The following is an 18395-nucleotide window of genomic DNA, read 5'->3' as shown; positions in this document are numbered from 1 at the left end:
AAGCAGTTCTTAAGTGAAATTGTTGACTTTTGTTATATTTTATTTCAATTTTATTTGAAATAAAATTGTCCACGGGAATGCAACCTGAAATGATGAAATATAATTCGACATACATATTTTTCTTTATATATAAATTTTTATGAATACATTATGTTAAGTAAAGCTCTATATTATGAAATTAAATATATGTAGAATTGTGGGTAATTAAGTGTCAAGATTCTTGAATACATCAAATATGACACTGTTCCTGAAGTATAAAATGAAGTTACATGGCATGCTGTTTTCCCTTAGAGTGGGAGGAAGTTCCCAGTTGAACCCCTCCTTCACATACCTGAGAATCTGTCTGTGACTCTTGGGAATCATTATGGTTGACTCCTAAGGAATCACTGGACTGCTCCATGCTGATATCATATTCGATTCCATTTTCTTCAATTATTCAATAGCTGCAAGAGTTCAAATCTCTGATCAACTAAAGCACTTAACATTTTTATGGAAAGTTTGTTTAAAACAGACCTCTCACCTGCCCTACAGCATCACCCTATACAATTTAGCTTAAATCATATCCCTTCTACAAATAAGAAGATAAACATTTCTGTTAAATGACTTGCCAAAGCACCAGAATACATTCAAGGCAGAGCAAAGATTAGTGTTATTTAGTTTCCTCATCCTATCCTTAATTCCACTCATGTACTGGCTTATTAAGGTTGCTATTAGGTGACAGGTATTGTTGTAGCCCTTCAAAAACTTCTAAAATTCTTGGGGCTGGCCCTGTGGCCGAGAGGTTAAATTCACGCACTCTGGTTTAGCAGCCAGGGGTTTCGCTGGTTCGGATCCTGGGTGCAGACATGGCACCGCTCATCAGGCCGTGCTGAGGCAGCGTCCCACATAGCACAACCAGAAGGACCCACAACTAGAATATATAACTATGTACTGGGGGGCTTTGAGGAGAAGAAGAAAAAAAAAAAAAAAAGACTGGCAACAGATGTTAGCTTAGGTGCCAATCTTTAAAAAAAAATTACAACAAACTTCTGAAATTCTCAGTTTACAAAGATTTAATGCAAATAAAAGTTTTTAACTTCATGAGTTGAATGCGCCCTATTGTAGCATTAGATAATCTTAGAAAAGATCTCTTGGTATAGATGGAGACTGGGTATACATAACTCTTAACATAATATACAATCATACCCCTTAATATTGGCTTGACAAGCTTTGACAATGAAGAAATGTGTATTCCAAACAGTCTGAGACACTTAGGCCTAGAACAGTGGTGTTCTAGTGGAGGCGACTTTGTCTCCTCACACAGTTCTCTGCCCTTGGGGATATGTGGCGATGTCAAGAAACATTTTTGAGATACTTAGGCCTAGAACAGTGGCGTTCTGGTGGAGGCGACTTTGTCTCCTCACACAGTTCTCTGCCCTTGGGGATATGTGGCGATGTCAAGAAACATTCTTGGTTGTCACACCTGGTGGGGAGTGATACTGGAATCTAACGGCGAGAAGCTAGGAGCACTGCTAACCATCTTGCAATGCACAGGACAGCCCCACAACAAGATGTCGATGGTGCTGAGGTTCACAAACCCTGGCCTAGTATATTACAGTGACTACAGGATTCCGTAATATCTAAAAAGAATGACATTTTATGTCTCAAAATTGGAGTGCAGTCAAATGAAACTGGACGAATACCATTGAAACATTTATAATATAAAATAAGCTTCTGGAGTCTTTTTAAGAACCTACCCATTTAATTTTACTTTTCATAAGACAAAATAAGTTCTTTTTTAAAAATCTTTAAAATTTTATTTTTTAAATTAACGCACATTAAATTGAACTCTTTTTTTGGCATATAGTTCTATGGATTTTAACATATGTAACCACAACCACAATGAGGATACACATAATTCCATCACTCTAAACCCTAATTTAAATTTATACCTTGTACTTAAGATTTATTCAGTATACATATTTGAACATATTGAAAATTTATTTTTCTGTGATAGCATCTAAACATACATTTGTAAAATTAACCATTTCATAAAATCTACAAGGTTTGCCATTTCATTTTTCCAAAACATAATAAATACTTCTACTCAAATATAAGTTGTAATAGGCTATAAAATCAGTCTTATTTTAATATATGACTATAAAATATCTTAAAACTGCTTCTTCTTTAAGATTTTAAATTATCACTTGTATTCTAATCTAATTTATTATAAAAATTCCAAAAACCTACAGTTACCTCATAGGCTATTAAAGTAAGAAAAAATTTTTTATAACTTTCTTTTCTTTTCTGAATTTTTACACTATAAATACATTAGTCAAGAATAATATTTTTTAGAAGGGGTTTAAAAAATAATAAGAAAGTTCCATTAAGAACAATACAGCAGGTTAGATACTGTAGAAGGCTCTCTTGTTAGATAACAAAAAACAGAGTTGATCTAAAACAAAATCTTTATTTTGTGGCTGGGCTCTGCTACAGAAAGTAACAAAAACCAGAGGCCACTCCAGTCCTCCAGCCTCTCCCCCCAGAAAAAAGAGAAAAGAAAAAGCTGTGAGCTAAAACTTGAGTGATGAGCACAAGCAGAGGAAATTTCCAAGGGCCATGATAACACACCGGTTTTGTGGCTGGGACACTGAAGCTTGGACAAGCAGCTGATAGGGGAGGAGAACTTAAAAATCCCAAGGGGAGACTAGGAACATGAAAGGTCCTGCTTCTGGTAAGAACAAACGCAGCTATTATTTGAAGGCACATAAACCCAATTAAGGCTCAGTTTCCCTTCACATTAAGATCAATCAAATATAAGTTTACAGTCAAAGAGTGTCAAAAATACAAGGAAATAAACCACTGCAAGAGAGGGTGAGTGGACTTGGACACCCCCAAAGACTTCAAATGTTGGAACCATCTAATAATGAACATAAAATAATTATTTAATATTTAAAGAAATAAAAGAATGAATCACAGGAATAAGCAAGCAAGAAGAGACTACAAAAAGCTTAATTTGAAAAAGAACCAAATAGAAGTTTCAGAAACGAAAAATATCAATTAGATGCAGAAGAATTACTAAATTGGAAGACAGATTCTAAAAATTGCCCAGAATGCTTCATAGGAAAAACAGAAGATGAAAAATACGAAGAGACTTAAAACTAGGCAAAATAGAATGAGAAATTATAGCACATCTATCACTGGAGTCTCAAAAGGATAGAAAAGAGAAAATGGACAAGAGACAATATTTGAAGAGATAATGACTGACAATTTTTCAAAACTGAAGACATGAATTCCCAGATAAAGTAAGTACAAAATGTACCAAGATATATCAAAAGAAATCCATACCAAATGTAGTGAAAGTGCAAAATTCTAAAAAGAAACAGCAAAATCTAAAATGCAGTCAGAGAAATAAGAAGATCGCCTGCAGAGTACTGACATTAGATATACAGCAGACCACCCAATAGCAGCAATGGCAGTAATGTCACAGGAACAATAAAAAAGAAAATAACTAGCAATGTACAAATGTATATGCTCAAAACAACTTTTTTGCAAAAGAGGATGAGAGAAAGACATTTTAAGATTAAAAAACCCTGAGTTTACAATGAACAGATCTTACACGAAAGAAACTTCTAAAGAATATAGAAAACAAAAATGATTTGAGATGCTAGAAAAATGGTAGCCAAAAAAAAGTAATAACTCTATGAAAATTCTAAATAAACACTGCACAAATAATAAGATTATAATTTTGTGTACGTGTGTTTTAAGGATAGAAATAAAATACTGGAGAGCTAAATAAAATACACATAACTCAGGAGGGGCGGATGATGGATAAACACAATATATCAAAACTTACGGGATCCAGGGAAAGCAGTGCACAGAGGGATATTTAGAGCAATAATGCCTATATGAAAAAAAGATAAAATCTCAAAACAATAACCTGACTTTATACCTTAAGGAAAAGAAAAAGGAGAGCAAACTAAACTGAAATCTAGCAGAAGGAAGGAAATAATAAAGATAGAGGGGAGATACGCAAAATCAGGAATAGAAAAACAACAGAACTATCAATGAGTCTAAAAGTTGGTTCTTAGACAAGATTGACAAAACTGACAAACTTTTAGCTTGACTGACAATAAAGAAAGAGGGAAGGCACAAATAACTAAAATCAGAAATGAAAGTGGGGACATAACTACCAATCTTACAGAAATTAAAAAGATAACGAGAGAATACTAAGAACAATTGTACAACTATCTCTATTCAGATGACATGGTCTTATATATACAAATCCTGAAGAATACACAAAAAACTATTAGAGTTAAACAAATTAAACAAAGTTGCAGGATACAAGATAAACACACAAAAATCAGTTGTATTTCTATATACTAGAAATGAACAACCCAAAAATGAAATCAAGAAAATAATCCATTTATAATAGCAAGAACAAGAACAAAATACTTACAAATAAATTTAACCAAGGAGGTACAAGACTTGTATGCTGAAATGATAAAATACTGCTTAAAAAAAATTAAAGAAGACCTAAATAAACATATAGACATACTGTGCTCACAGAACTGGAAGATGTGAATACTGTTAAAACGGCACTACTACCCAAAGCAATCTACAGATCCAATGCAATCTCTATCAAAATCCCAAAGACCTTTTTCTCAGTCATAGAAAAGCCAACCCTAAAATTCATATGGAATGCCAAAGAACCTGAATAGTCAAAACAATCTTGAAAAAGAAGCACAAAGTTGGTGGACTTGTTCTTCTCAATTTCAAAACTTACTTCAAAAAAATGCCCTAGAGTACTCGAAAGAATGTGGTACTGAACTAAGGATAGATATGTAGATCAATGGAATAGAATTGAGAGTCCAGAAATAAACTCATATATCTATGGTCAAATAATTTTCAACAAGGGTACCAAAAGCATTCAATGGGGAAGGAATAGTCTCTTCAACAAATGGTTCTGAAAGAACTGAATACACACATACAAAAGAATGAAGATGTACCCCTACCTTACACTATATTAAAAAAAAAAAACAAAAATGGATCAAATAACTAAATGTAAGAGCTAAAGTGATAAAATTCTCAAAAGAAAACATAAGGGTAATTCTTCATAACCTTGAATTTGGCAATGTGTCTTTAGATATGACAACAAAGGATGAGAACTAAAAAAAAATAAATTGGATATTATCAAAATAAAAACTTCTGTGCAAAGGACACCATGACAAGAGTGAAAAGACAATCTAGGGAGAAGATATTTAGACATCAAATATCTGACAAGGGTCTATAATATATAAAGAACTCCGACAACTCAATAACAAAAAGACAACCAAAACAACCTATTCAAAAAATGGGCAAAAGAGTTGAATAGACATTTCTCCAAAGAAGACATACAAAGGGCCAACAAGCACATAAAGATGCTCAAGTTGATTAATCATTATGAAAATGCAAATCAAAACAATAATGAGATATCAGTTCAAACCTGCTGGGATGTCTATATTTTAGAAAAAGAAAATAACAATGGTTGGCAAGGATGTGGAGAAATTGGAATCTTCATGCATTGCCAATAGGCAGGTAAAATGGTGCAGATGCTGTGAAAAACTGGCAGTTTCTTAAGAAGTTAAACATAGAATTACCATATGACAGCAATTCCACTCTAGGTATATACCCAAAAGAATTGAAAACAGGTGTTCAAACGTAAACCTGTACACAAATGTTCATAGTAGCCCTATTCATAATAGCTGAAAGAGGAAACAAGCCTAATGTTCACCAGCTTATGAATGGACCAACAAAATGTGCTATCTTCATATAAAGAGATAGTATTCAGCCATAAGAAGGAAAGAAGTAGTGATACATATACTACCACACAGAATAACCTCAGAAGCATCATGCTAAGTGAAGAAGCCAGACACAAAGAGTCACATATTATATGGTTTCATTTACATAAAACATCCAGTACAGGTAAATCCATACAGGCAGAAAGTAGACTGGTGGGTGCCAAGGACTTAGAGGATGGGGGAACAGAGAGTAACTGCCAAACAGGTACAAGATTTTAATTGGGGATGATGAAAGCATTTTGGAATTAGATAGAGGTGGTACGTGCACAACACTGTGAATGTACAAAATGCCACTGAATTATCCATTTAAAAACAGTTAATTTGGGGGCTAGCCCTGTGGCCGAGCAGTTAAGTTCATGCTCTCTGCTTCGGTGGCCGAGGGCTTCACTGGTTCACATCCTGGGCGTGGACCTAGTGCCACTCATCAAGCCGTGGTGAGGCAGCGTTGCGCACAGTAGAACTGGAAGAACCTACAACTAGTGTATACACCTATCTACTGGGGGGCTTTGGGGAGAAGAAGAAAGAAAAACATTTTAAAAAGATTGACAACAGATGTTAGTTCGGGCCAATCTTTAAAACACAAAGCAAAAAATGCTTAATTTGGGGGCTGGCTCGGTGGCCCAGCAGTTGGGTTCAGAGTGCTCTGCTTCAGCAGCCTGGGTTTGGTCCCAAGGCCCGGACCTGCACCGCTTGTCAGCAGCTGAACCATGGTGACGACTCACATACAAAGTGGAGGAAGACTGGCACAGATGTTAGCTCAAGGCGAATCTTCCTCAAGCAAAACAAAAGAAGAAGATTGACAACGGATGTTAGCTCAAGGCAAATCTTCTCAAGCAAAAAAAGTAATAAAAACAGTTAATTTTAAGTTACATGAATTTCATGTCAATTTTTTGTGTGGTGCTGAACTAACATCTGTGCCAATCTTCCCATATTTTGTATGTGGGATGGCGCCACAGCATGGCTTGATGAGTGGTGTCTAGGTCCATGCCCAGGGTTCAAACCTGCAAACCCTGGGCCACCAAAGCGGAGTGCATGAAATTAACCACTACAGCACTCAGCCAGCCCTCACCTCAACGTTTTTAAAAAAGTAAAATGGTACCAAAAAGAAAAAACAGATGTACGTGTGTGAGTATGTTATGTGTGTGTGACAATCAGGAAAATGTGAACATGCATTATATAGTTGATGATACTAAGGAATTTTTGGTGTGTCTTTAGGTCTGTGAATGATATTATGGATGAAATTAATTACATGATGTTATGATATCCAGGATTTGAGGTGCTCTCTCTCTCTCTGTGCCTACTACTTACCTCAGTTTCCTCTTGTGTGGCTCTGTGTGGCATGCATGCCTCTTCTTGGGAACTGTGAGTAAAAAGCTATTTTTTCAATGGCAATCATCTCCTGATTTGTTGGCCTTACCATATCTGAATAGAAATAAAATCTATTTTAGGAGTGAAGTCAGCATCATGGAGGAGTGAGCTCTTTCGTTAGAGTCTCTCCCCTAAGATACAATGAAAAGGACATTTGTAAAGCAACAGAGGGCATGCACGCAAGACAACAGACATCTGAGAGACCCAGACAGCTGTACATCTGAAGGTGGGGGTGCTGGACCCTCCAGAAAGCAGTGGAAGGAGGTATGGGAATCTCTCTCCCTCTACAACTGCAGCTACCTAGGGTGCTGGACTGCGCGTGGCCCTCAGGGGAGAGGGGAAAGGGGCAGTCCTCCACAGGAACGCCTTTGCTCTCCAAGTTCCCTCACAGCCCATGTAAAAACTCCACATGGAGAAGACAAAGCAACCTTAACACCCCAGTTACATCAATGGATGGATCATCCACATAGAAAGTCAACAAGGAAATAGTGGAATTAAGTGAAAAACTAAACCAGATGGGCTTAATAGATATATATGGAACACTCTATCCAAAAACAGCAGAATATACATTCTTCTCAAGTGTGCATGGAACATTCACAAATACAGACCATATGTTGGGAAACAAAGCAAGCCTCAACAAATTTAAGAAGACTGAAATCATACCAACCATCTTTTCCAACCATAATGCTATGAACTAGAAATCAACCACAAGAAAAAAGGTGGGAAAGTGACAAATATGTAGAGACGAAACAACATGCTACAGAACAACAAATGGATCATTGAAGAAATTAAAGGAAAAATAAAAAAATATCTGGAGATAAATGAAAATGAAAATACACCATACCAACTCATATGGCATGCAGCAAAAGCACTCCTAAAAATAAAATTCATAACAATACAGGCCAACCTTAACAAACAAGAAAAATCTCAAATAAGCACTCTTAAACTACACCTAATAGAACTAGGAAAAGAAGAACAAACAAAGCCCAAAGTCATCAGAAGGAGGGAAATAATAAAAATTAGAACAGAAACACATGAAATTGAAACAACAACAACAAAAAAACAGTAGAAAGGACCAGTGAAACTAAGAGCCAGTTCTTCGAAAAGATAAACAAAATTGACAAACCATTAGCCAGACTTACTAGAAAAAAAGAGAGAAGGTTCAAATAAATAAAATTAGAAATGGAACAGGAGACATTAGAAAGGACACCACAGAAATACAAAGGGTTATAAGAGAATACCATGAAAAACTATATACCAACAAATTAGATAATCTGGAAGAAATGATTCATACAAACTCCCAAAACTGAAGCAAGAAGAAATAGAGAATCTGAATAGATCAATCACAAGTAAAGAGATTGAAACAGTAATCAAAAACCTCCCAAAAACAAACATCTTGGACCAGATGGCTTCTCTGGAGAATTCTACCAAACATTCAAAGAAGATTTAATACCTATCCTTCTAAAACTATTCCAAAAAGTTGAAGAAGATGGAGCACTTCCCAACACATTTTACAAAGCCAACATCACTCTGCTCCAAAAGCCAGACAAGGACAACACAAAGAAGGCAAATTACAGGCCAATATCGCTGATGAACATAGATACAACGATCCACAACAAAATTCTGGCAAACTGAATACAACAATACATTAAAAAGATCATACACTATGATCAAGTGGGATCTATACCAGGGACGCAGGGATGGTTCAACATCCACAAATCAATGTGATACACCACATTAACAAAATGAGGAATAAAAACCACATGATCATCTCCATAGACGCAGAGAAAGCATTTGACAGGATCGAACATCCATTTATGATAAAAAAGCTCTCAATAAAATGGGTATAGAAGGAAAGCATCTCAACATAATAAAGGCCATATATGACAAACCCATAGCCAACTACTCAATGGCTCTGAATGGCTCTGACTCAATGAAAACTGAAAGCCATCCCTCTGAGGATAGGAACAAAACAAGGGTGCCCACTCTCATCATTCTTATTCAACACAGTACTAAAGGTTTTGGCCAGAGTAATTAGGCAAGAGACAGGAATAAAAGGTATCCAAATTGGCAATGAAGAAGCAAAATTCTCGCTATTTGCAGACGACATGATTTTATATGTAGAAAACCCTACAGAATCTATCAGAAAACTATTACAAATAATCAACAATTACAGTAAAGTTGCAGGGTACAAAATCAACTTATAAAAATCAGTTGCATTTCTATACTCTAATAATGAACTAACAGAAAGAGAACTGAAGACTATAATCTCATTTACAATCGCAACAAAAAGAACAAAATATCTAGGAAAAAATTTACCCAAGGAAGTGAAAGCCCTATACAATGAAAACAATAAGACATTATTGAAAGAAATCAATGATGACATAAAGAAATGGAGGGGGCCAGCCTGGTGGCGCAATGGTTAAGTTTGCACGTTCCGCTTCAGCGGCCCAGGGTTTGCTGGTTTGGATCCTGGGTGTGGACAGGGCACTGCTTGGCAAGCCATGCTGTGGTAGGCATCCCACATATAAAGTGGAGGAAGATGGGCACGGATGTAAACTCAGGGCCAGCCTTCCTCAGCAAAAAAAGGAAGATTGGCAGCAGATGTTAGCTCAGGGCTAATCTTCCTCAAAAAATAAAAAAAGAAAGAAAGAAATGGAAAGATATTCCATGCACATGTATCAGAAGAATAAACACAGTTAAAATGTCCATACTGGGGCCGGCCCCGTGGTCAAGTGGTTCAGTTCATGTGCTCTGCTTCGGTGGCCCAGGGTTTTGCTGGTTCAGATCCTGGGAGCGGACATGGCACTGCTCATCAGGCCATGCTGAGGCAGCATCCCACACGCCACAACTAGAAGGACCTACAACTAGAATATACAACTATGTACTGGGGGGGCTTTGGGGAGAAGAAGAAGGAAAAAAAAAAAAACATTGGCAAAAGATGTTAGCTCAGGGCCAATCTTTAAAAAAGAAAAAATTGTCCATACTACCTAAAGCAATCTACAGATTCAATGCAATCCCAGTCACAATCCCAATGACACTGCTTGAGGAAATAGAACAAAGAATCATAAAATTCATTTGGGGCAACAAAGGACCCTGAATAGCTAAAGCAACCCTCAGAAAAAAGAACAAAGCTGGAGGCATCACAATCTCTGACTTCAAAATATACTACAAAGCTATAGTAATAAAACAGCATGGTACTAGCAGAAAAACAGACACACAGATCAATGCAGGAGATCTGAAAGCAAAGATATAAAACCATACATCTATGGACACCTAGTCACCCACAAATGAGCTACGAATATACAGTGGAGAAAGGAAAGGCTCTTCAATAAATGGTGCTGGGAAAACTGGACAGCCACATGCAAAAGAATGAAAGTAGACCAATATCTTTTGCCATACACTAAAATTAACTCAAAATGGATTAGCAACTTGAAGGTAAGACCTGAAACCACAAAACTCCTAGAAGAAAAACAGGCAGTACACTCTTTGACATCAATCTTAGAAGGTTCTTTTCAAACACTATGTCTACTTGGACGAGGGAAACAAATGAAGAAATAGACAAGTGGGACTTCATCAGACTAAAGAGCTTCTGCAAGGCAAAGGAAACCTGAACAAAATGAAAAGACAACCCACTAACTGGGAGAAAATATTTGCAAATCATATATCCAAAAAAGGGTTAATCCCCAAAATATATAAAGAAGTCACACAACTCAACAACAAAAAAACAAACAATCAAAAAATGGGCAGAAGATATGAACAGACATTTTCCCAAAGAAGATACACAGATGGCCAACAGGCACGTGAAAAGATGTTCCACATCAATAATGAGCAGGGAAATGCCAATCAAAACTACACTGAGACATCATCTTACACCTGTTAGAATGGCTATAATCACGAAGACAAAAAAGAAATGTTGGAGAGGGTGTGGAGCAAAGGGAACCCTCATCCACAGCTAGTGGGAATGCAAACTCCTGCAGCCACTATGGAAAACAGTATAGAGATTTCTCAGAAAATTAAAAATACAAATACCATATGACCCAGCTATCACATTACTGGGTATTTATCCAAAGAACTTGAAATCAACAATTCAAAGAGACTAACACACCCCTATGTTCATTGCAGCATTATTCACAATAACCAAGACATGGAAGCGATCCATGTGCCCATCAACAGAAGAATGGATAAAGAAGATGTGGTGTATATATATATATATATGTATATACATATACAATGGAATACTACTCAGCCACAAAAAGACAAAATTGTCCCATTTGCAACAACATAGAGGGACTTAGAGAGTGTTACATTAAGCAAAACAAGCCCCACAGAGAAAGACTAACACCTTATGATTTCACTCATATGTGGAAGATAAACTAACACAGGGACAAAGAGAACAGATTAGTGGTTACCACAGGGGAAGTTGGGGAGTGGGCATAAGGGGTAAAGGGGCACATTTAAATGGTGACGGACAAATAATAATGTACAACTGAAATTACACAGTTATAAACTATTATGACCTAAGTAAAAAAAAAAGAAAAGAAAAGGAAATGATAGGCTTTGAGGTTGCCTTTGAAAGCAGTTGGGAGCTCCTTGGCATCAAGAGAAATGTCTCACTGCGAGGCTATTCTCTAGAAAAGATAAAGTTTTCAGTCCAATAAAAAAAATCTATTTTAAAATAATCATAAACATATAAATGCTAGCATCCTAAATAAAACCTCAGCAAACAAAATCCAGCAATGTATAATAAAAAATGTTCTATCTCAGATGCCACCAACTTTAAGTACAGCCAATATGAACAGTAAGTTTAGACTAGAATTTTATATGAACAAAGTATGATACCAGCTGCCTAAAATAGCACAATGGCATTAAAAAAATGAAAATTCTAGAGATAAACTTGACAAAGATATGGAAGATCTATGCACTGAAAACTACAAAACCTAGATGGGAGAAATTAAAAAACTGTTAGAATTAATAAACAAATTCAGTAAAGTTGCAAGATACAAAATCAATACATAATTTGTTATTTCTATACACTAATAATGAACTATGAGAAAGGGAAATTTAAAAACCAATCCTATTTACAATTGTATCAAAAAGAATAAAATACCTAGGAATAAATTTAACCAAGGAGGTGAAAGACTTGTATAGTGAAAACTACAAGACATTAATGAAAGAAAGTGAAGATACAAATAAATGGGAAAATTTTCAATGCTCATGGATTGGGAGAATCAATATTGTTAAAATGTCCTTACTACCCAAAGCAATGAACAAATTCAATGCAATCCCTATCAAAATTCCAACGACACTTTTCACAGAACTAGAATAATCCCAAAATTTATATAGAACCACAAAAGACCCCAAATAGCCAAAGAAATCTTGAGAAAGAAGAAGAAAGCTAGAGGTATCATGCTCCCTGATATCAAATTATATTACAAGGCTATAGAAATTACAACTTAATGGTATTGGTATAAAAACAGACACACAGATCAATGAAACAGAATAGAGTCCAGAAATCAATCCAGGCATATATGGTCAATTAATTTATGACAAATGAGCCAAGAATATACAATGGGAAAGAACAGTCTTTCAATAAATGGTGTTAGGAAACCTGGACAGCCATATGTAAAAGAATGAAACTCAACCACTATCTTATACTGTACACAAAAATAACTTAAAATGGATTAAAGGCTTGAACATAAGACCTGAAATCACAGAACTCCTAGAAGAAAACATAGGTGGTAAACTCCTTGACATAGGTCTTGGTGATGATTTTTACAATCTGATACCAAAAGCAAAAGCAACAAAAGCAAAAAAGTCCCAAGTGGGACTACATCAAACTAAAAAGCTTCTGCACAGCAAAGGAAACCATCAATGAAGCAAAAAGGCAACCTACTGAATGGAAAAAAATATTTGCAAATCATATATCTGATAAGGGATTAATATCTAAAATAAATAAAGAATTCATACAAGTCAACAGCAAAAAATCCAAACAATCTGATTTAAAAATGGGCAGAAGATCTGAATAGATATGTTTCCAAAGATGATATACAGATGGCCAACAGATACATGATAAGATGCTCAACATCATTAATCATCAGGGAAATGCAAATCAAAATTACACCAATTATAGTATCATAAAGAATTGTTCCATCACCATAAAAATCTCCTGTTACGTCATCTATTTATCCCTCCCTAACACCCTTCCACCCTCCAACACCATCCCCAACCTCTGACAACTACTGATCTTGTTACTATGTCTATAGTTTTGCCTTTTCAAGAACGCCATATATTTGGAATCATACAGTATATAGCCTTTTCAAACTGTCTTCTTTCATTTGTCAGTGTGCATTTAATGTTTCTCCATGTCTTTCTGTGGCTTGATAGCCTATTTCTTTCTATCACTGAATAATAATAATTCATTGTATGGATATACCACAGAGTGTCTATACATTCACCTATTGAAGGACATCGTGGTTGCTTCCAAGTTTTGGCAATTGTGAATAAAGGTGCTATGACTATCCATGTGTAGATTTTTGTTGGACATAAATTTTCAGCTCATTTGGGTAAATACCTAGTAGTACAATTGCTGGATTTTATCGTAAGCCTATGATTTTTATGGTGATGAAACAATTCTTTATGATACTGTAATGGTGGATACATGACTTTACGCATTTGGCAAAATCCATAAAACTGTCCAACACAAAGAGTGAACCTTAACGAAAACTAAGGACTTTTGTTCATAATAATGTATCAACAGTGGTTCATTAATTTTAAGAAATGTACCACACTAATGCAAGACGCTAATATAGTCATGTGCCACGTAAAAACGTTTTGGTCAACAACAGACCATATATATGACAGTGGTCCCATAAGATTAGTACCATAGAGCCAAGCTGTAGAGTAGGCTATACCACCTAGGTTTGTGTAAGTGCTGTATGGGAGGAAGAAATTTTCCTCTATACTCCTGGCTGGTCTAAGAATTAAACTGTCATGAGACAGATTAACAGGAGAAAAACAAACAAAAGTTTAATAACATGTACACATGGGAGAAACAGAGGAAAACCAAGTGACTGACCAAAATGGCTGGAGCCCTCACCTTAAATGCCATCCTCAGCCAAAGATAAAAGAAAGTGTTGGGGGTGAGGAGAGTGGACTTCAAAGGGAAAGAACACAATTCACAGGTAGGTGAAAAGGAGAAAATGTTTGGAAAACAGGTGTTTGGCCACACAGAAACAGAAGAACACAGAGGGGAGCCCAAGAAACAGATTTTTCTAGGTTCCTCCCTATCTACCACCTAGTTCATGTTACGCTAAGGTGGTAGCCTGCTTCCTGAGACATGTTTTTTTTACCTGAATTCTTTTGGGCAGTTAAGGTGGAGGTAACGAAAAAAAAAACCAGATTTTTACGAATCTTTCATTTCTTAAAAAGAATCAGCCTAAAATAATCCCTACGTTAAAGAGACACATTTTGGGGTAGAAAATTTTGTTCCCTTTCAGTACACTCTATGATGTTCGCACAACCACAAAATCACCTAAGGACGCGTTTCTCAGTAGAGATCCCTGCAGTAAAGCAACGCATAACTGTAACGGAAAACAGTGTGCTGGGGGGAGGGTGGGAGACGAGGGGGAGGAACATGGAAATCTTTGTATTAGCTGCTCGATTTTTCTCTAAATCTAAAACTGTTCTAAAGAAAGTCTTTCAGTTAAAAAAAAAAAAAGCAATCAGAGAGACTGTAAACCAAAGCCAACAACAAATCACAGTATATGAACTCCAAAATTACCCTGGAAGTTTTGGTTAAGTTATCACACTCTGGACAATGTTGGAGTTAGGTTGCAAAAGAAAATATATTATTTTTTCACTAACTTTTAAAATAAAAATGAGAAGGTTTTGTCAGTAAAATTGTATAAAATAGTTGAAGAGAGTGTTCTGTAGTGATAGGGTATAGGTTTGAATTTCAACTTTATACTTACTTGTCAAATTAGCTAATGACTCTGAGACTTAGTTTTCTCATCTGCAAATTGGCAATACCATTGTATTCACCTCTTTGGGTTGTTACAAAGATTAAACAAAGTAATGTATGCAAAGGGCTTGGTGCAATTCCTAGTACAAGGTCAGTGCTCAGTAAATTACTTTTCAATCTTTAATTGTGCAAACTAAGATTAAAATTTCACCTACCCAGACTAAATAAACTCTTAGCTTCTTAAGGGCAAAAATTTGTTAACAGTCATCTCATCAATGTAATCAAAACTTTCATCAATGTAATCAAAACTTATCTGGACTTAGTATGAAGCTTCTAAATATACTTTTCTATACTGTCTGAAAAAAATTACAAAAAGTTTTTCAGTTTTAGATGACTAATAGACTCTATTTCAACATTACTATTGTTTAGTTTAAAAATTCACACATCTTTGGGGCCAGTCCGGTGGTGCAGTGGTTAAGTTCACACCTTCCGCTTCGATGGCCCAGGGTTTGCCAGCCGGATCCCAGGTGTGGACCTATGCACCGCTTGACAAGCCATGCTGTGGTAGGCGTCCCACATATAAAGTAGAGGAAGATGGGCATGGATGTTAGCTCAGGGCCAGTCTTCCTCAGCAAAAAGAAGAGGATTGGCGGCAGATGTTAGCTCAGGGGTAATCTTCCTCAAAAAAAGAAAAATTCACAAAACACATAAATGTAATAGAGAAAGAACATGGGGTCAGTCTAGATTTAATGAAAAATTCAAATTGCTAATTTCTCTGAACTTCAATTTCTAGTTCTTTAAAATGAGGAGTTGGTATGGGTGATATCAAAGATCCCAGCTAGTTCTAAGATTTTATGTTTCTAACAGTAGATTATCCTGACTTTTTTTTTTTTTTTTTTTGCTTGAGGAAGATTGTCCCTGAGCTAACCTCTGTGCCAATCTTCCCCTATTTTTTGTATGTGGGACACTGCCACAGCAGTGCTTGACAAGTAGTGTGTGGGTTCACACCTAGGATCTGAACCCCCAAACCCCAGGCCACCAAAGTGGAGAACACAAACTTAACCACTACACTACTTGGCCGGCTCCTAATTTTTTTAAGTATATTGAAATATTCACTGTTTAAAGATATTGACATTAAGATTTAAAAATATTTTTGAGAGCTCTTTAATTTTTTAATGTAAGTATTATTATGATAGAATAAAGATTATGCATTTAATTGTGATAGCCAAAAAATAATTTAATGTTTATAGACAATTATTAGCTAGAATCATTAACAAACACTCTACTGTTACGTGGTGTAGGACCTATTATCACCATTTTACAGAAAAGGAAACTGAGGCCCACTGTTCAAGGGTATAAGGTTATCATTTATTGAGCACTTAGCATAGTAACGCACTATGCTAAAGCTGTTTTACATACATCATTTTATTTAATCCTTTCAACAAACCTGTGATTCAGCTGCTTTCTCCAAGTTACATATAAGGAAATAAGAATCAGGCAATTAAATAACTTTCCCAAGATTACAGAAATACTAAGCGGCTGAGCAAGGATTCAAACCTACATTTATTGATTCCAAAGCCCACTCTTTATTATCACAATAGGACCGCTTTCAAGGTAACAGACAGCTCCCTCCTTCCTTCATTAGTCACAGCTTTAAATCTTTTTTTGAGGGAGAGGATAGGTTAACAGATAAGAGATGCTAAAAAAAGTTCTTTGTGCATTTGTTCTCAACTTGTCCTGGTTGAAATTTAATTACAGGCAGTCCCTATGACACACAAGCCCCCCCTGCAAGCAACCTACAGCTCTCTAACCCGATGAAGAGGCCAGAGCTCTAACCACACAGGCATGGCGTCCACTGCGAAGACCTTCTGTAAAGAGAGTCAGGAGCGCAGCTCGGGAAAGAGAGGGAAAAGTGCAACTAGCTTAGGGGAAAGAACCCTAAAAACTCACGCCTAGTTTCCCAATAGGTGCCCTGATCCTGTTACAAATTGTCCCCACTGGCCTACATCTTTTTCATTTTGTTTACTTTCTCTTACCCTATCTGAAATTTCACCAATGAAATAAATTTTCATTGGAGTTAACCAGCATTTTCTCTCAAAAAGCGAAAAACTCTGGAGAGACTATCAGTCATTAAGAAATTTGTGTAAATTTCTATCAGGATATCTTTCCTCTTTTAAGATGAGTTAAAAACACCTACCCTGAAAAGCTTAATTTGGAGGTGAGAAAGCAAGTGCATTTGAACTCAAAGCACTTAAACTTAAAAGGGATTCGGCAGGCCTGAGCTAGGTGCTGCCGTGAAGACGCAGGGCAGGGTGACCGCCCTAGGGAAGGCGTGGGGAGGATGCTCACAGAGAAGCTTGCCAAGGCAAACCTCTTACTTCAGAACTTTGCCCAGACTGGGATCTGGCCAATGGAAGAAAGACAACTTCTTTTCTCTATTGTCTTCTGAGAACACAAAACTCAAAATTTTCCCTTCAATATGCACCACAGGACATCTGAAACAAGCCTTTGTGATTGTTGTTAGTGCCATTGTGTCGACTCTGACTCCTAGTGACCATGTGGACAGCACAGCCGAACCCCGCCCAGCCTTTTTGCGCCATCCTCTCACCTTCCGGCGCTGTATCAGACAATGCTATTCACAGGTTTTCACGGCCAAGTTTTTCAGAAGTGAGTAGCCAGGTCCTTCTTCCTAGTCTGTCTAGTCTGGAAGCTTCACTGAAACCTGTCCACTGTGGGTGACCCTCCTGGCATTTGAAATACTGGTGGCAGAGCTTTCAGCAGCACAGCAACAGTATGACAACCAACAGACAGATGGTGTGGTTCCCTGACCAGGAAATGGTCCCGGGTGGTGGGGATGAGCGCACAGAATCCTAACCACTAGACCACCAGGGTTGGTGTTATTGTGATTACACTGATGAAATACTACTTTAAGTAGTTTCTATATGCAAAAGTGGGTTTCAATATCTATTGACCTAACCCATTGTTGAAGTGGAGATTAAAAGTACATTTTTAAGGGGGTGGCCCAGTGGCATAGTGCTTAACTTTGCACGTTCCACTCTGGTGGCCCAGGGTTCGTGGGTTCACATCACATCCCAGGTGTGGACCTAGCACAGCTCATCAAGCCATGCTGTGGTAGCATCCCACATAAAATGGAGGAAGATTGGCACAGATGTTAGCTCAGAACAATCTTCCTCAAGCAAACAAATAAAGTACATTCTTAAGTTACAGACATCCTTTTTGAAAAA

At 36.7% G+C, this 18395-nt stretch overlaps 1 protein-coding gene across 26 annotated transcripts in view; it reads right to left on the bottom strand.

Moving 5' to 3' along the window:
- CARF (calcium responsive transcription factor) overlaps positions 1-18395 on the bottom strand; it is a 100474-nt gene that overhangs the window by 77672 nt on the left and 4407 nt on the right. For all 26 annotated transcript variants that reach the window (XR_011428382.1, XR_011428361.1, XR_011428360.1 and 23 more), the window contains one exon: positions 332-443. Coding sequence is in view for 1 of the 26 variants with exons in the window: in XM_070241633.1 (XP_070097734.1) it covers positions 332-400 (69 nt within the window). In the remaining 25 variants the exon portion in view is untranslated. The remainder of the gene's footprint in view (positions 1-331; positions 444-18395) is intronic.

This window comes from Equus caballus, chromosome 18 (genome assembly GCF_041296265.1).
Source record: "Equus caballus isolate H_3958 breed thoroughbred chromosome 18, TB-T2T, whole genome shotgun sequence".
In the NCBI taxonomy this organism is placed as follows: Eukaryota; Metazoa; Chordata; class Mammalia; order Perissodactyla; family Equidae; genus Equus; species Equus caballus.
This window is presented reverse-complemented; position numbering and strand designations above follow the sequence as displayed.